The sequence below is a fragment of the Sceloporus occidentalis genome, unplaced genomic scaffold (assembly GCF_023333645.1).
Source record: "Sceloporus occidentalis isolate IW3139 unplaced genomic scaffold, rSceOcc1.0.p SCAF_5, whole genome shotgun sequence".
Taxonomy (NCBI): domain Eukaryota; kingdom Metazoa; phylum Chordata; class Lepidosauria; order Squamata; family Phrynosomatidae; genus Sceloporus; species Sceloporus occidentalis.
The window spans coordinates 124,723,654-124,747,125 of NW_028316985.1; the positions used below are offsets into that span (position 1 = coordinate 124,723,654).

At 42.1% G+C, this 23,472-nt stretch overlaps 1 protein-coding gene across 1 annotated transcript in view; it reads right to left on the reverse strand.

Moving 5' to 3' along the window:
• LOC149312778 (cytochrome P450 4V2-like) overlaps positions 1-23,181 on the reverse strand; it is a 29,424-nt gene extending 6,243 nt beyond the window's left edge. The window contains exons 1-7 of the mRNA XM_089525342.1: positions 22,926-23,181; positions 14,758-14,870; positions 10,223-10,308; positions 7,940-8,130; positions 6,706-6,775; positions 4,744-4,870; positions 3,212-3,400 (exon numbers count right to left, since the gene is read on the reverse strand). Coding sequence (XP_089381468.1) covers positions 3,212-3,400; positions 4,744-4,870; positions 6,706-6,775; positions 7,940-8,130; positions 10,223-10,308; positions 14,758-14,870; positions 22,926-23,151 — 1,002 coding nt within the window. The 5' untranslated portion in view covers positions 23,152-23,181. The remainder of the gene's footprint in view (positions 1-3,211; positions 3,401-4,743; positions 4,871-6,705; positions 6,776-7,939; positions 8,131-10,222; positions 10,309-14,757; positions 14,871-22,925) is intronic.
• Between the last annotated feature and the right edge of the window lie 291 nt (positions 23,182-23,472).

Sequence of the window (23,472 nt, forward strand, 5' to 3'; positions counted from 1 at the left end):
CTAGTAATGTGCCACCAAAAAAAAGTATGAAACTGTAATGGGACTGGAGGCCAAATGCAGGTTATGGAAGAGCCTGTGAGCTGCACCATTTTGTTTACTTTTAATTCTACCCCCCCCTTTTTTTTTCTGTGTTTTTTTTTTTTTGTTTTTTTTTTTTGATGTCTTTAAATAAACTTTGTTATGAAATTTCATATGGCTGGCATCCATAGTTTTTTGTGGGTTTTTCGGGAATCTTCAGACATGCCAGTCACAGATGCTGGCGAAACATCAGGAAGAAACTCTTCTAGAACATGGCCACATAGCCCAAAAAACCCACAAAAAACATAAAAATCTATTTTCTGATTTAGGACATTACCAAGCCTGCTCTCACAGCAGTCCTGTCATTGGTAGATTTTAAAGATATAGCCATGTTACTATGTAGAATCAGTATGTAGAGAGATCCTGTAGCACCTTTGAGACTAACTAAAGAAAGAGGTTAGCAGCATGAACTTTCATAGAGTTAAGTCTATTTCCTCAGATGCATTTGGTAGCATGGTCTGTCCCTGGCTTGATTTTAACTCCACCAAATGCATCTGAGGAAGTAGACATAAGTCTATGAAAGCTCATGCTCCAACTTCTTTCTTTAGTTAGTTTCAAAGGTGCTACAAGATCTCTCTACATAGCAAGCCTGTCAATGTTTTTAAAAACAAAACATTTTCAGAGCATCTTCTTAATCAGAGATCATCTCACTCGAACAACTGGGCTGCTGTTCCCATCACACTCTCTTCCTGACTTTCCCTTAACTCTGCCTCCCTCCCCTATGCCCTACCCAGCATGTTTTTTTATTATTTATTTTACTTTTATTTTCACTTTTTTCATGCAATTCTGAGGCTCTGCTGCTGAAATTAAAGTTTTTTTAAAAAGAAAAGAATAGAAAAAATAATAAAATAAAGGGAATCAGGCTGCTGGGGAATAGCAAGGGGAAGGGAGGACAAGAAGAGAGGAGAGGAGAGGATACTGACACCGCGTGACTGTGAATCTCGCAACTGCCCCAACAGTGACATTTTGCTCCTGTGGACCAGCGCACTGCGAGTTCATTGACAGGCTTCCCTCATCAGTGAAAAGGAACACAGCAGCTATAGGTCGGGGACAGAGCAGTTACGGTTTGGAGGCACTGTCGTACAATAAGTATTACCAACGCCACTTTTTTCCTCATCTAATCACGGTTTAAAAGCCATCTGTACTAATCTCCGTAAGTATCATGTGATACTGTATTCATTTCGTACACCGAATACTTTCCACTCATTGAATGTAATGATTTGACTTATCTGATTGGTATGAGAAAGAGTAACACAAGAGAAAGAGATGCAAAGAATCTTGAAGAGAGTGTTTGCAAGAAAGTGGGAAAAGCAGAGCAGACACAGGCAGAGAGGAGAAAGGAAAGAGAGCAGGGCAAGAGGCCTGCGAAGAACACCAGCAGAACTAAGGAAGAGAGGGAGGGCATTAGCTGGGAGGCAGAGGGAGGAGGAAGGCAAATGGAGAGAGAGAAAAAGAGGACACTCACGAAGGAGGGAATGCTTGCTGAGATGAATAGTAGAGGCAAACAGAGAGAAACAGAAGCAAAGACCAGGAAGGGAGAGGGAAGAATGCAAAAACAGAGGAGAAAGGAAAGGCCCCAGGAGCTTTGGGAGCCAGAAAGCCATATTTTATTCATCCCAGCCTATACCAAGTTGTTTTTCTGTTCTGAGTTTAAGATTTAGCATTGTAGCAATCATACTTGGGCATTTGTATTTGACCTGAAAGAGAATAGCATTCCAGAGGGCCAAGCAGAACATGAAGGGGCAAGTAACACACTTGATTCTTCCATGTTAATTTTGGCCTTAAGACCAGAAATCAACCTAGGTAAGTTTACTATGCTTTTTGATCTTGTCACATTAGCATTATCATCCTGGTATTGCAGATGGGCTAAGGAAGAGCGACTTGTCCTAAGCGATCTAGTGGTCTTGCAGATAGCTAAAACCAGAGTTTTCCTGACTTGCAACCCAGTAGGTGGTTTTACAACATTGTTCCAGCCCTTCAATTAATTCAGTAGAATGAAGGGATGTAGAGTTAGAGTGCTGGGACATTTGCTTGACAGGATTGACAGATCCAATGACATTATGTGCCTCTTTCACTCAGGCATCCCAGTCCCCTCTTAACTTTGCTGTACCCCGCTCAGTAAATGATAGGGGTGGATTTTCCCAGCGAAAATATATTAAGAGCTACAATAGTTCTACTCTACACTGTTTTGGGGTGCCCTAGTGTAAAATAGGCAGTTGAGACCCTTTGACCCAGTGCTGGTAGAGATGAAAACTTCTGAAGCTGGTTTATTGATACAGATCTAGGCAACTAACTGCTTGTGCCTCTGGACTCTCTTTGGAAGTATGGCTCTGTGGACAGTCATGTAACCCCCTACCCTCAAATTTACCATGCAACTACAGTATCCTCCAATGTATCTGATGATCACATATTGCAGCATCCTCCATATTATCCCACAACTACATAATATAGCATTCTCTACTGTACCTAAAGATAGCAGTCCGCTTTAGATATTGGTTATATCCAATACCTTGCTTCCGTTTTCTTCCTTCAAGGTCTAATTCTTGGCTTGGGCCCAGGTTACTTGGAGGACCGCCTCTCCCCATATAATCCGCCCCGCACACTCAGGTCAGCTGGGAAGAACCTGTTGAGGGTTCCGACTGCGAAATATGCGTCAACTTTGCAAAGGGCCTTTTCTATCTCGGCCCCAAAAATTTGGAACACCCTTCCCGATGGATCTCTTTAAAAAGAAACTTAAGACCTTTTTTTTCCCATCAAGCTTTCCCCCATGTGCTCTGATATCATGTGATTCCCCCCCCCCCATATGTATTTTGCATCATGGCTCATCAGCTCAGCTGGCTTTGATTTGGTTTAATAGTTTTTAAATTGTATTTGTAATTTTCATACAGTTTTATCGTTATGTATATATTGTATTTTTATTCTGTACTGCTGTATTGTTGTATTCTTTTGTTCTGTACACCGCTTTGATCAACGCGGAAAAGCGGTATAGAAATAAACTTTATTATTATTATTATTATTATTATTATTATTATTATTATTTCCTGTGGTAGCTGCCTCACCCTGCCCAATGGTAAGGCCACCTTGGTGCAGCCTCTTAGGCACGTTGCTATGCTCTGTGCTGTACATTCTTTACCTCAAACATGAATGTATCCACTTCCTCTCGAATGTCCAGGTAACTCATCTTCTTCCCATTTTCATCAGTGGTGTTCAGAAGCATATCAAGGAAAGCTCTTCTCACTTTGCTCTTGCTTCGCTCACCATTGATTACAACATCACTCTTATGCTCCTGGTTTTTCAGCTGATGAGCTTTCTCTGCAATAACCTTAGATATTCAAAACAGAACAGCATTCATATCTTAGCTTACATCATCCAATGTGTACCCTGTTCAGTGCAATATAAAGTGATTAGCTACATCTACTGGACCCTGGACTGAGTGCTGAGTAGTGTGCACATGAACAGAAAAGAGATAAACCACCATAACTAAAGCTCTGTACACAGTGGCTGTGGTTATCAAACTTTGTTTTGGTGCTCAACTCCCAGAAACCTCAGCCAGCACAGCCAATTGTGAGAAATAATATCAGCTAAAGTCCAAAACATCTGAAGGGTTTAGAAACACTGTACTGCAGCACAATACTGTGTTCAGTGCAATCAGCACTTCTGAGTAAGAATCAGGATCATGTTACAAGTCATTTAATTTATCATTTATGTCAGAATGCAAACATATTGAATATTCTGTGGGCTAAATCTTGCAAGGTCACTTCACAAAAAGAGCTGTCCATTGCACCAATGAATTTAAAGTGACATGTCCTCATGGAAGTAGCTACTCTAAGCTAGTGGAGATTTTATTTCCTGCATGAATTGGCTGGACGTCACCTTTGGGAGGGAGGGGAACAAAATAGTAATTGTGGACTTGAAAACAGAAATAAGTATTTTGTGGCTCTCCAGATATTTGCCTTCCAATAAGCCTGTATGGCTGGTTATGCTGGCTAGGGCTGATCTGGACGAGGAAGGGCACAAACTGATTTCCTCATTCAAAAATCTTTACAGAAGGGGAAAATAGGCAAGTGGTTTTTACAACACTAGGAATCTTTAAAATTATCCAGCTATCCAGCAGATGTGTGTGCGCATACACACAAAAAGAACTGTCCATTGTACCAATGAATTTAAAGTGACATGCCCTCATGGAAGTAGCTATTCCAAACTAGTGGAGATTATATTTCCTGCATGAATTGGCTGGATGGCAGTTTTTTGGGGGAAACAGAATGGTAACAGTGAACTTGAAAACAGAGGGTGCTGTGTCAGTGAAACTTGAGTTCAAATCCTGATATAATGATGAAACTCACTAATTATCATAAAGGTTCAAGCAATTCTTTATCAGGACAGTCTATCTTGCAGATACGTTGCAAGGATAAAATGGTAAAGTACACATATGCCATTATGTGTGATGGAAGAATGAATAGAATCATAGGAATGCCAAACAATGATTATAGAAGAATCATGACTGTGAATCCCAGTTTAAAGATCTGACATTGTTAAAATGCATTCTAATGATTTTATCTTATGTTGCCCTGAGATCCTAAGTTACAGTGTGGTGTGTACATATTTTAATAAATATTTTTAATATATTTTTGTCCATACTAGTGTTATGGAAATGCTGCAGCTTACACTATCAGTAAAGGTGTGTAGTATCTTCAGATTCTTGGAATGGTCTCTTCCTTCTTGGAACAAAGAATAGATAAACTCAGGCCAAAGCCATGGTGACTTCTGTCTGTGATGAATCAGATCACTCATCCTAGGACAACAAGCAGCAAGGCTGTTTATCTTTCTATGGGCATCATAAAAAGTCTGAATTTCTTGCTACTGGAGTGAAGAACATGAAATATCATGTAAAGAGAAGAACAAAAATGGTTCATATGAAGTAGACAGCTACACACCAGTGGGGACAACTCTGATGATCTGAGGCACATCACCCATTAAACATTTGTTTATTTATTTTTACAAAACTTGAAGTGACCAAACATTCTCACAGTTACTAAAAACAATGCTCTGAACATGAAGTCAAAGGTTTTCATGGCCAGCATCCATAGTTTTTGGTGGTTTTTTTCAGGCTGTGTGGCCATGTTCTCGAAGAGTTTGTTTCTGGCATTTCACCAGCCTCTGTGGCTGACATCTTCAGAGAATGCTGGCATGGAAGTGAGTGGGGTATATATATAATGTATGACCCTGGATTGGGAGGAGTGAGTTCCATGTTAATCTGTGTGTTGTTCTGTTGTTGAATGGCACAGCCTCCAGGTGGGAGGATATGCAAAAAGGATTTGTGTCTGTTTAATTAGAGATCCATTGTTTGCTGGGAAAATCCCTGACTCTGGGTGGTTTTCATTTGCATTTTGTGGCTCTTGATTTTAGTGTTTTTCAGGACTGGTAGCCAAACTTTGCTAACTTTAAGGGTTTCTTCTTTCCTGTTGAAATTGTCCAGGTGCTTGTGGATTCGTGTTTGAACACTGCATTTAGTGATCCCTATGTTCAAACTTGAATCAAGGAACATGAGAGACACTGCAGCCTGAAAAACCTACAAAAAACTATGGATACCGGCCATGAAAGCCTTCAACATCATGTTTAGAGCTTTGTTTTTAGTTAACTGTGAGAATGTTTGGTCACTTCTTCTCTTGGTCAAACTCTTCTAGAACATAGTCACATACCCCCCCCCAAAAAAAAAAAAAACCCACAAAAAACTAAAGCTCTGAACCTTACTTTACAGGAGATAGGAATTATGTTCACCCTCTGTAAAACCTATGTCATGCCTTGAGACACACAAAAGCCCTGGTACCACCCTCAATCCAAAATATTATTTCCCCAAAACATTTGTAAAATGCTTTAAAAAAAAAAAGTCAAGAAGCCGTAGAAAGGAACTTCTTACTCTAAAACAGCCCCCTCCCTGCTCCAAATATCCAGAAATGCAGAAAATGCAATGGTGCAGCTTTCTTGACTATAGAGCATGCTCAGTCCAGCTTTAGAGAATACTGTTCCTGGATACTTTTAGGTGTGATTGGTTGGCATTTTGGAGCCATCCACCAATTTTGCAGTTGAATGGGAGCTCCAATTTCATGCAGAGTATGTATGCAGCTTGCAGTTCCCACAAACCAATGTCCATTGGAGTTCCTCAATGGAACTGCTTCCATCAGCTTCCCTCTTCCTCACCTATGGACTCCCATGCATCCTCAAAACCTGCTCTGGGCTGGTAAACCTTCTGAAACAGATTTTATGGGCATGTAAAGGACTGCAGAATAAAATCCCACTATAGTAAGCAGTTGGCTGCCAGTACAAAATTACATGTGGACCATAATCTTACTCCATATTTTCAGTTGAAACACTATTGAAATACATGATGGTAGAGCACTTAAGTCCCTGTCCTCAGCACTATAGATAACATCAAATATGAACTGGGCTTCTGTAAAACTGATAAAACAGACACAGTCTGAATTATCTGCCACCAGTCTGCAGGAAACTTAATGCAAGCCAATCCTTTGTGCAGTTCACTCTGAAAGCACAGACTCACCCCACTCCCCCAATTACCCTCTAGCTAAAGTGCTAGGCTCTTCTGGGACACAGGATCACATTTAAGCTTACCTATAGACAGCCTGGACATACTCTGAATCCTTATTGTTTTGTGCTTCTATATTCTTGCCCATAGCTGTTTCTAGAAATAGAAAAGAGATGACATCTGTAAGAAGTGTTACAAACTGGCAATGGTGAGAACAGGAATATGGCAAGCAGCCTTATACAGAGTCAGAGCACTGACTGATCTAGCTAAGTCCTATTTGCACTGGAGTGAGCATTCACAAGAGAGCCAGGGGATCACACTACTGCATTTCCCACTGACTCTGGATCTCACTGGGCTGCCTTTGACCCCCGAGGGTTTTCAAGAAAGCTGGAAGTGATAGGCAGCCATTTCTTATTGTGAAAAGTGCTTTGGAGTTTGATAGAAGGTGTGGGTATTCCCATATTTGTTTTATCCAGAAATCATTACTCCTGGAAGCTTCCAGAGGAGTAATTGTTCCTTTTTCTCCTGCAATTTTCAACTTGTGAGCTGGCTCAGAAAGCACTAGAGAGCTTCAAGAGTCACAGAGAAATTTCTGACAGGCCACATGAATCCTGAGGGCCATGTTATTTCCATCCCAATCTACACTGGCAGACAGTGTCTCTCTAGGCTTTCAGAAATAGCCTTTTTCAGTCCCATCCAGCTGAGAATTAAACCTGGGACCATCTCTATTTGTGAGCTACAATGTTAATCTGTACTCCAAGGCCACTCACACTGTACACAATTGCTGAAACCATTAGTCCTATTCAGGCCTTTTTATTGTGCAGGACATTTGATGACAGAAACAACTATAACTATTGCTAGCTCAACACACTTACAATTCCACTTCACAAGTTATTGCTCAACACAGGAAGCTGGGAAGTGAAGGAAGTCATGCAAATTTGCAAAACATATCTACAGGGCTATCTTTCCCCAGCATTCCATCGCCTCCCATGTCTCACTTTCCTCAAATATGTGTTTGAGCCATCCCTGAATATCCCTCCTTCTTCTGCTCTTTCAATTTCAGTTCTAAATTCCTATTCTGTAGAATGGATTAATGAACTGGCATTTATTTAAAAAGCAAAACAGAAAAATATTTTTAAAAAAATACTTAGCATGTGCTCAGTGTAGACAACAAAACATAAGCCTACTGTTATCAGAGAAAGAAGGCTTTCCAGGGGTTTTTCACAACACATTTCATTCTTCCAATGTAAGAAATGAAATTTGTACACTTACATTATAACTACAATGTTAGAAAGCCACTAAGCAAACATTAGGACTTACCACAGATTATATCGAGGGCACACAGTGTAATGTACAAAAAGCAATCAAATGGCTCTTTGTCCACATGTTTTTCAAGCTTCTGAACAAGAATATTGGCTTGTTCATTCATCACATCAAGGAAATCTTCTAAGATGGTGAAATGGAAGGTTGGAGTCAACATTTTTCTTCTTGATCGCCATTTGTCTCCAGTGCTGCAAAACAAAGATTTTAAAATTTCTTTATACGTACACCCAAATCCCTGAAAAAATGTTTTAAACGCATTAAATGTTGACATAGAATTATAGCTTTAGTGATTTATAATAAAACAGATCATGAAAAATTAGTGTTCGTCCTAAAGAGAAGGGGTTAAAAGGGGTAAAAAAGGAGTTGTGGCACTTTTACAACTACCAGATTTACTTTATCATAAGCTTTTGTAGATTACATTCCACTTCTTCATGGTCATTAGCCTGTGCACTTCCCATTCCCATATTCCTCACTAGCATACCAAGAATAGGAATTCTGGAACTTTTTTCCTAGTTTAGATTAACCATAGTTTCTTGTATTTTCTGAGTTTGATCAACTGTGGTAGATAGTCCAACTAGACAGTCTTCTAATGGTCATGGACAAAGTGGATGATCTGATTATTTGCGATCTCAGTGTGAGCCCCACCCACCTCCTTCTCCTTTGCCTGGCACCAACTAGTCCTAAGCAAAGGAGAAGGGGGCAGAGCTGCCATGTACGCTGCCCATTTCCCTTCTTTGCCTGGGACCAGCTGTCCTAAGCAAAGGAGAAGGGGGCAGAGCCGGCGCATGCTGCCTGTTCCCCTCCTCCTTTGCCTGGGACTCCTTGGATTGAGCTGGAAAGGAGTAGCAGAGTGCCATCGACATATTGATGACACCGCACCCCAAAACTCAAGACAACCTCTCCCAGTAGCTTCATGTATATGCCAAAAAGCAGAGGAGACAACACAGAACCCTGAGAGACCCCACAGGCCAAAAGCCAGGGGGGTGAGCAGGAGTACCCTAGCACCACCTTCTGAGTTCACCCCTCCAGGAAGGAATGGAGCCACTGTAAAACAGTGCCCCCAAGTCCCATCCCAGAGAGGCGATCCAGAAGCTTGTCAAGGTCGATGGTATCGAAAGCCGCTGAGAGGTCCAGGAGAACCAACAGGGACACACTCCCCCTGTCCAGTGCCCTGCGTAGGTCATCCACCATGGCGACCAAGACTGTCTCTGTTCCATACACAGGCCTGAAACCAGATTGAAATGGATCTAAATAATCCGTTTCATCCAGAAACCCCTGGAATTGGGAAGCCACCACATGTTCTAAAAATGGTAGGTTGGACACTGGCCAACAATTATTCATTATTGTGGGATCCAAGGATGGCTTTTTTTAATAGAGGCCTCACAACTGCCTCCTTTAGGCAGTATGGAATTCTGTTTTGTTGTAGGGAAGCATTGATTACCTCCTTTACCCACTCAGGCAGTCCCTCTCTGGCTTGTTTAATAAGCCAAGAAGGACAAGGGTGCAAGACACATGTGGTGGCTTTTACCTATCCAAGGATCCTGTCCACCTCATCAGGCCGCACAAGTTGAAAGGTATCCATTAACACTGGACCCAAAGGAGCCAGGGTTACATCCACTGGTACTGTATTAATTTAGCATCCAAGTCAGAGTGAATCTGAGCAACTTTATCTGCAAAATGCACTGCAAATTCTTCACAGTGGGCCTCCAAGTCATCTGCATTTTCTACTTGAGAGTGAGTGTGTAAAGGACCTCTGACCACTTGTAACAGCTCTGCTGGACGGCTCTGTGCAAATGCAATGCTGGCAGCAAAAAATAATTTCTTTGCTGCCAGCACTGCCACCAAGTAGGCCTTTAAATAGGCTCTAGCCCATGTTCGGTCAGATTCACTTTGAGTCTTATGTCAACGTCACTTTAGTTTCTGTCTCACTTGCTTCATCACCATCAACTCCCTGGAGAACCAAGGGGCTGGTTTTGCTCCACTCCATAAGAGGGGATGCTCAGGAATAATTGTGTCCACTTCCCTGGCCATTTCCTCATCCCAAAGGCAGGCCAGAACTTCAACAGAATTGCCTCCTGGGGCGGACCATCCTAATGGGACCCCCACTCCTGCAGAGGTTCTGAGTTCCAGTGAGTCTAAATTTTACTAGATAATGGTCTGTCCATGACAATGGACCTGTGGAAAGTTCCACCACACCAAGATCATCATCACCCCACCCAGCACAGAAGACAAGGTCCAGTGTGTGCCCAGCAGCATGAGCAGGGCCAGTTACCACTTTACCTTGTTAGAAGTCCTGTGCCCAGCCAGGGATGAAGAAATTTGTAAGGATAGGGTTTCTGAATATACTTTGAGCTACTCAAAATAATCTGCGAAAAGAAAACAAAGCATTATTTTTTTATGAAAAAGGAGAAATTAGCTATTTCTATGCTTATCTGTTCTACTCATCCTTAAAACCAACTTATCTACTTAAATAGTTTAGTTGGATAGCCTGTTGTTTGCAGGACTGATAATGATTACTTCAGTCTGGCCTCTCTCTTTAGATACCCCCACAGGCTAAGTGATTTAAAAACAACAACAGCCAGCATGATGTAATAGTTCGACCATGGTAATGGCAAGAAGAAGAAACTCTGAAGAAACTTTGCCCCAATAAAAAACCCACGATAGGGTTGCCTTAGGGTTGCCATAAATCAGAAAATGGCTTGAAGGCACACAACAACAACAACATTCAGCCACTTCTGATAAAATAGGCTGAAATGGGTAATCAGTATCATTTCTGAAAATTGGATTGTGGCTGGGGATAATTTATTCTCCTTTTGCAACTCATAAGGACCAGTAATGATCTAGAGAAATGATGTGGTCTTCCAGAGGTTTTTGGATTACAACTCCCAACATACTTCATCATTGGCTATGCTAGCTAGGCCTGCTGAGAGTTATAATTCCGGAACACCTGGAAATCCACATGATTCCCCAGGCCAATACAGAATATTAAAGCCCTGCCATTTAATATGAGAATGCTTATTCATCAACACTCTGTTCATAAGACCAGTCTTGCAATACCACAACACAAATCTCAGAACAGGATGATGTCCCCTGATCCTTCTCTATACTTTGATATCAAACTCTGAACAAAAGCTGATGCAGGTGGACTCTCTCCATACAATCTTAAATGTTTGTTTTGTTTTTCAGGATACAAATCTGTTATACAGAATAGAGGCTGCAAGGTTAGAACTCATGCACAGAAAGCTCCCACATGTGTAGGCTCTGTTCAGAAGAAACAATCACCTTTCAAGCACTTGCCAATTTAAAACTTAAAACAAAAAAGAACTTGCATGTGTATGACAAATAGCACTCAGATGAAACTTTCAAACTAGTTAATCATTAACACAATATCTGTCTTAAACACAAACCTCATACTGATCATACAAAACTAAGTTCAAAGTTTTCTATGGTCCTTGAACTGGATAAATATTTTTTCTTTCTCATTTTTGAATAATAGAAGTACTTTTAACCAGGAATATCAAAAATCTTATCCAGCAACATTATTTATGTTTACTAAATCCTGTCTGCTCATGTTTTGCATAGGATTTCCTCCCAGGAAAACAAAAACAAAACAAAAAGCAATAGAACCAAAAGTCTAAACACACACACAATGGAACTTGTTATTTTCAAGTAAACATGGAAAGGATTGTACTGCTAGTCCTGGTCTAAAGGTCAACTTTGCAAACAAATACTTATAGCTCCACCTACCACTAAATTGATCTCTATCCAGTTTTTCTTAGCTCAAATGCACATCAAAACACTTTCCTTATCCCACATCCCCTGCACCATATATGGATCTAAGTTCAGCTTTGCAAATTTTATTACCAGTGTAATAACTAAGTGCCTGTACAGACGAACGATTTGTGCTGGCCTGGGCTGGAACTAGGGTTGCTCAGGGGCTGAGCGTTTACAGCAACCCTACCACACACCCTGGCCGCCGTCAAGGTGCACACCCGTCCATATGGGGCACACAACAATGGTGTTTGTGTGGTGCAGCGCCCAAACAGCACCATGCCACATGAACATCATCATGGTGCGCAAGTGTGCCAATGGCACCCTGCGCATGGCCTAAAAAGAACCTGCCAGGGAGCTGATTCTTTTTAGGGCTCCCGGAGGCCACAGCGTTTGGCTGCCATGGTCTCCATATGGGGCAGAAAGGGGCAGTGTCTTGCCATCCCTTTCTGCCAATCTGTCCAGCCCCTACGTTTATATAAGAACAGCCCTACAGAATTTGTGACCTAGGAAGGCAAATGAAATCAAGCAGCCTTTACTGTTGGCTAACCAGAAGTGTAACAAACATCCCAACTTGGTTGCTTGCCTGAAGCTGCGAAAAGATGGTGTGTTATGCACCTGGTGGACTCCAGACAGGACTGCTAGGTTATACTTGGTTTTGTGGATCACATATTTTGACTTATTAATGCACAGTTATAAAGTTGCCTTCTCAACTGAAAGGGCAGCTGACTGAATTCTCTAATTCAGATCACTTTTTAAAAATGTGATTTTTTTCTTCATCCAAGTGCTGTGGAACAGACCGAGTTTATCAGAATGAGGTAGATGGGGTAGATCACTTCAACAGCAAGGTTGAAGTGACACAGGACCATGGTGGCCTTGTTGACCATGACACCCTTATTTGGTCAGATTGTTCTCAGAACATTTCATGTGTTTTCCAGAAATTCATCTGAGGCAGAACCTTTTAAAATGTACTTATACAATGTGTAAGTCTTCCTCTAACGAAGGTCCAAAACATACTACAGAAATAATCCAGTTTGAGACCACTTGAACTGACCAGGCTCAATGCTAGAAAATTCTGGGAACTGTAGTTTTGGGAGACATTTAGCCTTCTCTATCAGAGAGCTCTGATGCCACATTAAACTACAATTCCCAGGATTTCCTAGCACTAAGCCAAGGCAGTTAAAACAGTGTCAAACTAGGTTATACCTGCAGTGTGTTTTGGACACTGTTCACAAAGTTGCTTATGAAGTTTGAGTTGTTAACAAGATTGCAATGAAACAATACAATCCAAGTAATGTACTACTAATATAATAATAATAATAATAATAATAATAATAATAATAATAATAATAATAAAAACTAAACCAGCATTATAGAATCACTAAGTGCTTTAAAACAGGCAATACTGGTAATTAAACTTTGTAGCAACAAATTAATTTAAAATGTAGGGCAGAGTAGTAAAATCACATGCAAAAGCACAATAAATCCAAATAATAAAATTAAAGATCTGGAAGATTTTTAAAGGTTTTACCTTTTAGTTTTGCAAAAACTGTTTGTTTTTGCATCTAAGGTACAAATTTTTAAAATGCAAGTAACATCAACTGAGGAAGCTGACAATGACTGGAATCAAAGCAGATGTGAAGAGGGAATGGGAGCTAATGGAAATTCCTTCCACCAAAAGGAATAGCCAAAGCAATTCCTTTAAGATGATGCAATTCACACGTTAAAAGCCCTATGCATTATTTTGTCCCTTTGCTTCAGTACTGTGGATGCACTGTGTGCCTTCAGAACAGTTTTCCACAACATGAGGGTGAAGCAGTTAGTGCAAAAGGTCTGTGCCGGGACCATGCCAGCACTGTTTGTCCCAGAGTGCAGTAGCCACCCATGCCCAATCCCAATCCGGGCCACCGCTACAATCCTCAACTGGGTGTCAAAAAGTAGTATTTTAACACTCCTTTTTGGGACAATTCTTCCATCTGTTTGAGGCCCTAGTAACCTCCAGATATGTTGGATATGGGCTACACATCTCATTATTCCCTGTCAGCAAGGTAGTCCAGTGGCAGATCTGATCCCTCACCACCAACTGATCTGGACAGCAATGGGAGCCCTAATTAGAGGCTGAATTTAGGATTATGATGTTTGTTTAGAAGGAGTTGTGGCTCAGTGATAAAATACATGTTTTGCATGCAGAAAGACTCATGTTCATGTCCAGGTAGGATCTGTGGAGTTTGTATCAGTCAGCATTGAGAGTACTGGGCATAATGGACATGCAGCCTGGGAAAGGATAAAATACTTCCTATGATTTTCATGTATGTCAAACGCATGGGCAGCAGGCGGTACCCAAGTAGGCACTCAATACACAGGTGGGGCAGGGCTGCCCTATGTACCCCACAACCAACTCCCTCATACATTCTTTGAATGCATGAGAAAGGTTCATATCAATTTACTCACCCCATATAGACACTCATAAAGTATTATTGGCTCTAGCAAACTTATTGACAAAACCATATTTTCCTCTATAGCCTTTTTCAAGCATTACTTACCCTACTTGACTCAACTCATGAGAAGAGCAAGATTTAGAGAAGCCTAGCTATCCTTATCCTTGCTTTACTCATGTGGAGTCTCCACTGAAACAATGCCACTGGAAAATCAGGCTCTCTGTGTGAATAAGAATACAACCCCATGGACACATACTCAGAGGCAACCTCATATGAGGAGAGTAAGACAAGAGGGGCAGGATTAGGTCCTCCCTTTTTCACATGTTGATTTAATACAGGTAAGAAACACCCTGAATAAAAACATTAGTCTTATGAAATTGGGCTTTGTGGCATGAAGCCCAAAGTTTTAGAATTCACAGTGGCTTCAATAAACATTTTTATGATACTTTCATATTTCTTGCATATCTAGTTACACTTACTTAGGGGTGATCCTCATTAAGCACAATGTCCTATAAGAATCCACTGTACTCCTAAATGCTTGCTTTGTCCTGAATAAAGAGACTAAGAATCATGCTGCATGTTCAGTAACAACTGAGATAGACTCACCTCTACAGTATCTGGGTGATATAAGATCAGAAAGGGAATTGGTCCTACCCACAGCTTGAAGAGTGGAATGTTTCTGAATTCCTCACTGTATTTCATCAACTGTTGAAAGAAAGCTGGAATACAGACATCCAAAGTACTGACAGTTATTATCATGAAAATATCTTACCCTCTAGGCAAAATTAACCAATGATTTCAATAGCCACAACTCCTCCTCCCCAAATCCAGAATGTTGCATAGATACAATGTAAAGGAGGGAATCAGGAAGTGATTTGAACAGAGCATGGGAAAGATATTTTTTGCACTACTACTTCCCCACACACCAGTATGGCCAAAGGCTAGGGAATTTTGGAAGTTCTATTTTAAAAAAGCTTTCACACTATCTCAGCCACCTATGTGGACAATTTTGCATTTTGGAATATTTTGAATTCTGCATAAGGGAGACTCAACCTGTGGACAACTTTGTACAGTGGACAACAAATACAATGTTTCACCATTCCTTGAAAAAATAAAAAGCCTAGCAGCATGTACATTTACTCGTTAATTTGTTTATTAATTCATTTATTAATGCTCACTTTTGAATGTTTTAATTGTATTGTTCTTTTAATTTGTAAGCTGCTTTGTGCCCCAATAGGGGGAAGCAGGATATAAATATAACAGCAATTTATTTTGGCCATATAAATGCATTGCTTTCATGCATTATTTCATATGAAAGGACTTCATGAGATCAATGGACAGAAAGATCCTGCTGTTGGTCCTGCCCGTTTGGTGGGTCCTGTTCCCCTCCTGCCACATCACCCAACCTGTACGCATTCAGATGTGTGGAAGGAGAGGAGATTTTCCAAGGCTCCAGTCTCCTAATTGTGCTTCCACGAGTTCAGTGATGTTCTCCCTTCAGACTTTCTGTCAAACTGTGTGGAAGATGGAGGATTAGAATAGAGCCACTGGAGTGGGCACAACAACATGCTCCTTCACAAGGAATAAAGCATGAAGAGGGCTACTTGGCAATGGCATATTTTGCAGGAAATGCCTGCCAGTCTCTGATGAAAATATTAATTATGAAGAACTGATAGGGGGATTCCAATCTCATTCTCCCTAATGGCAGTGCAGCCATGTGGCCACACCACAAATTTTGGTATCGGGGGGGGGGGGGGGGCTGGAACGGATCCCCCGCAGATACCAAGGGCCCACTGTAAAAGAGTTCTTGACCTTGGATAAAACATTGATCAGAACAGGGACTGCAGTCAAAAAATTAGTGGAAGACAGAATGGGGAAGGAAGCTATGGCCCGTTCCGCACAGGCCTTTGCGCCACCCCCATCACGTGCTAGGGGTTGGCCGAGGACCTAGCATCCATACCGGCCTCACCCCTAGCAGGTGATGGGTGCGTAAAAATGGCGGCACCCTATACACACGGGTGCAGCCATTTTTATGTGTCGGACACTTAGCATCCGCACGTCCCCCTTGCTTTGCGATGTCATGAGTGCACCATTTGCGCACTCGTGCATCGCAAGCGTGGTGCAGAAAAAGCCACTTTTGGAGGCTGCAGCTTCCTGGCAGCAGAAATGGAGGCGGCAGCAGACTGCCGCTTTCAGGTGGTCTGTAAAGCGCCTATGATTGAACTAGAAAAGCTCCTAAAGAGTGCTGGAGAAGAGTGCTGACGATACCATGGCCGGCAAAAATAACAACTAAATGGGTCCCTAAACAGATCAATCCTGAAATTTCCTTGGAGGCAAAGATGACTAAACTGAGGCTGTCATACTTTGGCCATATCATGAGAAGGCAAGACTCATTAGAAAAGACAAGAATGTTAGGAAAGGTGGAGGGGAGTAGAAAGAGAGGAAGGCCACATGCTAGATGGATGAACTCACTTAAGGAGGTCACAGGTATGAATCTGTCAGAACTTAGAAGAATAGTGGAGGACAAAGAGTCTTGGGGTTTATTCACACTTACCTTTTTGTATCAAGGAGATCCAGGTCTCTTCAGTGATACCATTGTGAACTGAAGTTCCCACTATGTTTGCCACGATCAAATCGCTCTGTGGCATTTTATCCCTATTGCTGTTCACACTCAAGAGGGGGAACGGTAATAGGGATAAAATGCCATGGAGATTTGATCATGGCAGTGTGGTGGCGGGGGGAAAGGGAGAGGTAAACAAGGACTTGGCAGCGGGGGCGAGAGGAAGAGGAGGAAGGAAGACATGGCGGGGCGGGCAAGAAAAAGAGGAGGAAGAAGGAAGAGGAAGAAGGAGGACACAGCAGCAGGGGAGAAAGGAAGAGGAGGAAGGAGGAAAAAGAGGATGGAGGAAAAAGAAGGAGGACATGGCAGCAGGGGCAAGAAGAGGAAGAGGAGGAAGGAGCAGTGAAGGTGAGAGGAAGAGGAGGAGGAGGGAAAAGAAGGAAAAAGAGGAAGAGTGGAGGCAGCAGCGGGATGCTTTACATGGGATCGACAAGGCTTTCCCATTGGCAGCTTCCTCAAAAAAACCAGTGCTTTTGAAAAAAGGCAGTAAACGGATTCAGAAACACAGGTTTAAGTGGGTTTTGCACAGGGGCTCTCACAAATCACATCTGAGAGAATGAGCGCAATATAAACACACACACACACACACACACACACACACACCAGTTTCCAAAATGATTTCTATCGTATTGTGAATGCAGCCTTGGAGATGTCTCATCCACAGGATCGCCACTCAAGGGTCGTTAACAACAACAAACGCCCCTTGGAAATCTAAGCATAATTGCCTCCCATACCATCACAGTTGATTAATGGTGCAATAAAACGGCACTGTTTATACTCAAGAGTCTTCCCCACAGGATAAAATTATGATCCCAACCCTTTTTAGGCCCAACAGTCAAACTAGTTCAAGGGAGGTATTTTGAGGGACAACACACACATACACGCATCAGCAGAGCTACTGGATAAACACATCACTACAAGAATAATAACCTGTGCCTCATTGGCACACACATACAAAAAAAAAATGCTCTTCCCTCCAGAAAATATTCCCCACATTGTAATTGCTGTTGTTGTGTGTCTTCAAGTCCTTTCCAACTTACGGAAACCTAAGGTCATGGGGTTTTCTTGGCAAGACTTCATTGGAGGAGGTTTGCCCTTGCCTTCCCTTAAGGCTTAGAGCATGTGACTTGCCCAAGGTCACTCAGTGCACTTCATGGCCAAGCAGGGAATCAACCCCTGGTCTCCAGAATCATAGGAGACTATCACACAGGGGGAAATCAAGAGATTAAAAAGGCATTTTCCTGGGGAAGTTGCACGATCACAGCAAAGATCACACACACTGCGATTTGAGAGAACTTCTCCCATGAAGAACCAGGAATGCTGCAGCAAGAAACCATTCACAGGGAAAACTCATGAATGGTTTGTTGCTGGAGCATTCCTGGTTCTTCCCGGGCTAAGTCCTCTTAGATTGTGACATCGTCTGAAAATCTTTGTTACAATCTAACGACTTTCCTAGGAAAATGCCTTGTTGATCCCCATTTTCCCCGGATGATAGTCTCCATAGCCCAACACTCAAAGCACTACACTACACTGGCTCTCACACTGTAATTGGGTTTTATAAAAGGCTCTCTTGTCACCAAATTGCTCCATGGAAAGTCAATTTTTTGAAGAGGGCTGCTGAACATGTAATACTTAGCCCTGTCTTTCTTTCCCTGGCACTTTCTGCTTCCCTCAAAAATGCCCCCTTGCATGGCACTCAAACTTTTTAAAATACCTGTGTACATGTGTATATGAGACAGAAAGATTCAGTATCACCCTGGGCAATCCCAGCAGGGCATCACATCAACAATGGAATAGCTCTCCCCGTTTTGGGACTGAAGCTTTTGCCCAGAGGCAATTTAGCTAGAGGACTAAAGAAAATTCCTTCTCTTTTCTTTATTGCTTTCTGCCTACAATTCTTTCTTCCCACCATAATCTTTGCAGACAGATAAAATGACTATTACCACATCATTCCCAATTCACAGCCTGTATTGGGAAGAGGCAGCTGTTCAAAATTATGAAGCCATGAGATGGTTAACTACAGTATGGGGTAGATTGTTGATTAGTTTTGTGCCTTAAGAATGTGAAATAAATATATTTTGTATGAAAATATGAGGACTCAGATCTTTAAAACAAAAATACAACAGTCTCAGATTTCTGAAGCTTATAGCATGCATAGAAAGCTCATGCTGCCAACGTCTTTCTTTCAGTTAGTCTCAAAAGTGCTATAAGATCTCTCTACATCCTGATTCTACAGACTAACACAGCTATATCTTTGAAGCCTGCATATAAGTGCAGGACTGTAGGATGCACAGCTTTAGCTCACCAGAAGAATTCAGTAGGTCCTCCATATTCACGGGAGTTAGGGGCACAGGATCCCCATGAAAGTGGAAAAACCACAAATAAAAAAACCACTACTTTTTTAACCTAAGAGATCACTTCTCTAAGAATCTCTAGGTCCTCCATCAGAACTCTGTGGTCAACATCTGCCAAAATTTGACCACAGAATCATTCTGGAGGACCTACAAATGCCTAGAGAAGTGTTTGCTCTAGGAATCCCTAGGTCCTCCAATGCAACTCTATGGTCAATTTCCAGCAGAATTTCTCTGGGGGACCTATCAATTCCTGGAGGAATATATTAATCAAATCCACAAATAATCAAATCCACAAAAGACAAAGCCGCAAATGTGGAGGGCCAGCTATACATGCAAAGAGACAAGGAAGCTCATTTTTTTATAGGTGAGGAAAATTTAAAAGCTCCTGCCATACAAGAATACTTAATTCCCAAGACAAGGTATCTGGAGTATTTGCTTTTATGCTCTTCATAAGCTCAACAGACTCTGTTTTGAAGGCTTTTTTAAATCAGTTGGGAAACATTCATTATCTCACTACAGATAATGGATTGTTTACTTCACAGTACAGCAGAGTTCAATAAAAGTTTGTCCCTAAGCAAACTGTAATCCAAACTACACAAAGGGCCAAAGCACACATTCAAAACAGAGATAGTCTCCCCCCCCCCCCCCATTAGATATGAATAAGAATTATAGCATGCAGGCATGCTATGACAGCATGGTATAATGGTTTGAGCATTGGACTATGGTCCAATTTGCACTGCAGTGCAGTTTGATAGAACTTTAACTGCCATGGCTCAATGCTATGTAATTTTGAGATTTGTAGTTTTGTGAGATACTAAGCCTTCTCTGTCAGAGAGCTCTGGTGTCTAAACAAACAACAAATCCCAGAATTTTATAGCATTGAACCAGGGCAGTTAAAATATGCCAAACTGCATTATTTCTTCGGTGCAGATTAGACCTATAAACCTAGAGATAAGGTTTCAAACCCCTGCTCAGCCATGGAAAACCCTGTGGGTGACCTTGAGCAAGTCACACCCTCTCAGCCATAGATGAAGGCAATGGCAAACCCCTTCTGAACAAATCTTGCCAAGAAAATCCCAAAAGAGATTTGCCATAAACCGGTAATGACTTCACAGCACACAACAGTCCTAATTCTATGGTGATTTGGCATAGATAAATACAGTTCCATTGAAAGAAAGAAACCATCTAGCAATACAAATTGAAGGGATACAAGTGCCAATCTGAATTGGAAACACAGCAGGAAGGAAAGGATTAAAGCTGCCTACACGCCCCTCACTACAGAGACCGCTCTGGACTGGAACCTTGTACTAACTCTAGCATAAAAATTATGCTTTTTATGTAGTTGTTAGTGATAGCTACTAACATGATCCAAAACACACTGTAGAAATAATCCAGTTTGAGACCACTTTAACTGCCCTGGCTCAATGCTAGGGAATTCTGGAAACTATAGTTTTCTATCTGATAGCTCTGCTGCCACAATAAACTACAATTCCCAGGATTCCCTAACACTGAGCCAGGGCAGTTAAAGTGGTCTCAAACTGGATTATTTCTGCAGTGTGCTTTTGGACCGTAATCTGTACTTTGGACCAGTAAAATGGAAATTGCTTTAAAATCAGTAAGGATTTGGGAACACATGGACAAGCCATGTAGAGTGTAGTCCACACATACTTGGGTGATTCTGGGAGCTGTAGCCCAAAGGAGTAACTTCTTCAAGCTCTGATCTGAAAGAAGACAAAGAACTGAGCACTGGATCCTATTTTTACTCAGGATGCATTTACCAGTGGATCCCAAACTCTAGCCCACCAGATGTTTTGGACTTCAGCTCCTAGAAGCCCCAGCCAGCTTGGCCATCAGTCAGGAATTCTGGGAGCTCAAGTTGGAGGACCAAAGTTTGGAAACCACTGATATACACTGTAGAAATAATGCAGTTTGACCTCACTTTCACTGTCATGGCTCCGTCGAGGATTTGTAGTTTTGTGGGGCACGACCACTCTTTGGCAAAAAAGGCTAAAGGCTTTGTAAAACTACAAACCTGTAGATTCCATAGGACAGCGCTACAACACTTAGAGTGGTATCAAACTGTATTATTTCTACAGAGTAGATGCTTTCTTAATCTATTCTCAGCCCCTGGAAAAAGTGAAGTACTGTAAAAGTAAAGTGAAGTAAAAGTGAGCAGTTAATCCGGAGTTCACACTCCCTCCATCCCTATGCATGAGTGAGATAAACAAAGTCACAAGTGCAATGAGGAACCCCAGTTTGGAAGTGGCAGAAGTGTGGTGCACAGACAACTCTCCTCCCAGAAATGAAATGTCAAAAGGAAATAGGAAATTTCAGATACTGTTAGAAAAGAGGCTGGCAGCTGTGTTGGTCTATTGCAACACAAAGAACCGAGAAACATCTGGGACTCTTAAAAGAGATCGTTTTATTTGACGGAATAAAACTCTCAGACTGCCGCCCATTTTGTGAGATGGGACTACCCTCCACAAAGGTTTATGCCATATAAAACTTGTTTTAAAGTCTTTCAAGTTGTCACAAGACAAGTCTGTTATTAGGCAGAGGCGGTGCTGAAGTCTTGAATGTAAAAGACTAAATATGTTTGGCTTGTCTGAAGCAGATTTCCTGTTTTTGTGCCTCCTCTTTCAGCAAACTCCTTTGCAATCCTTTCCCTTACAATCTCCTTTTTTTCTTTTAATACGCCAAAGAATTCATTGCAAAATGGAGCCATTGTCCAGAAGTTTATTTCCAGACCGTGCAAACTGCCCACAATGTATTTATAGCTCCCGCTCTGCCTGCATCCGCACTGGAGAAATAATCCAGTTTGACACCACTTTAAATGTCTTGGCTCAATAGTACAGAAATCTGGAAACTGTACTTTTGTGAGAGACATTTAGCCTTGTCTGTCAGAGAGCTCTGGTGCCACAACAAACTTCAAATCCCAGCATCCCATAGGATTGGAGTTCTAGGAAATGTGGTTTTGTGAGAGACACAACAAACTACAAATCCCATAATTTAACAGCACTGAGCCAGGGCAGCTAAAGTGATGTAAGAAATAATTCACTTTGACCGTTTTAACTCCCAAGGCTTAGTGCTATTTGGGAACTATATTTTTGTGAGACATTTAGCCTTCTCTGTCAAAGTGCTCTGTTGCCACAACAAACTACAAATTCCAAGTTTCCATAGAATGGAGCCAGGATAGTTAAAGCAGTGTCAAAATAATCCAGTTTGATACTGCTTTAACTGTCTTGGGTCAATACTTTAGGTTCCTTGAAAATGGAGTTTAGCAAGACATTTAACCTTCTCTGTCAGAGTGTTCTGTTGCCACAACAAACTACAAATCCCAAATCTCCATAGGATGGAGCCAGGATAGTTAAAGCAGTGTCAAAATAATCAGTTCTTATTTAGACTGCTTTAACTGCCTTGGACCAATAATGCCATAGGATTCTTGGAACTGTAGTTTAGTGGGGCATTTATCCTTCTCTGTGAGAGAGAGAGAGAGAGAGAGAGAGAGAGAGCTTTGGGGCCACAACGAACTCCAACTCCCAGGATTCCATAGCCTTGAGCCAGAAAAGTTATGTACAAAGGATAAACGCTCTTTCTGGCTCAAGGCTATGGAATCCTGGGAGTTGGAGTTTGTTGTGGGGCCCAGAGCGGAGCAAAGCCCCACAACAAACTCCAACTCCCAGAATTCCATAGCCTTGAGCCAGAAAGAGAGTTTAAAGCGCTGCCAAACCGGGTTATTTCTCCAGTGTGGTTGCAGCCTAGGCATGGCAACCTGGCTTCTCCTCCTCCATCTGCATTACCTTCTCCTTCGCTCTCGAAGAGCAAGGCGTTGCCCAGCAGAGGGTAGCAAGGGCTGACCCCCGGGATGGGCTTCATCACCTTCCAGAGCCGAAAGTGCTCCAGGAGGAAGCGGGAGGCCAGCAGGGCCAGGAGGGAGGCCAGCAAGGCCCCGGCCCCCGCCGCCCATGGCAGCAGCAGCAGCAGCAGCCTCCCGCTCTCCTCCGGCGGCGTCTGCCACAAATACATCCCCTTCCTCCTCTTCTCTCGGCCTCCACCAAGTGGCCTGTTTTGACTGAGGGCTGGAGGAGGAGGAGGAGGAGGAGGAAAGGCCCCAGGGCGGGAAAAGAGGCGGAGGGAAGGAGGAGGAGGAGAAAGAGAAAGAGAAAGAGGAGAAGCTACACTTTGTGTGTGTTGTTTCTGGTGTGGCACCACTTTCTGGACACAAAAAGCTAAATGTCTCTCTCACAACAACAACACCAATAACAACAAAAGTACAACTCTCCCAGCATTCCATAGCACTGAGCCCCAGGAGGGTGTGAAAATGGATTTATTTCTGTAGTGTGGACA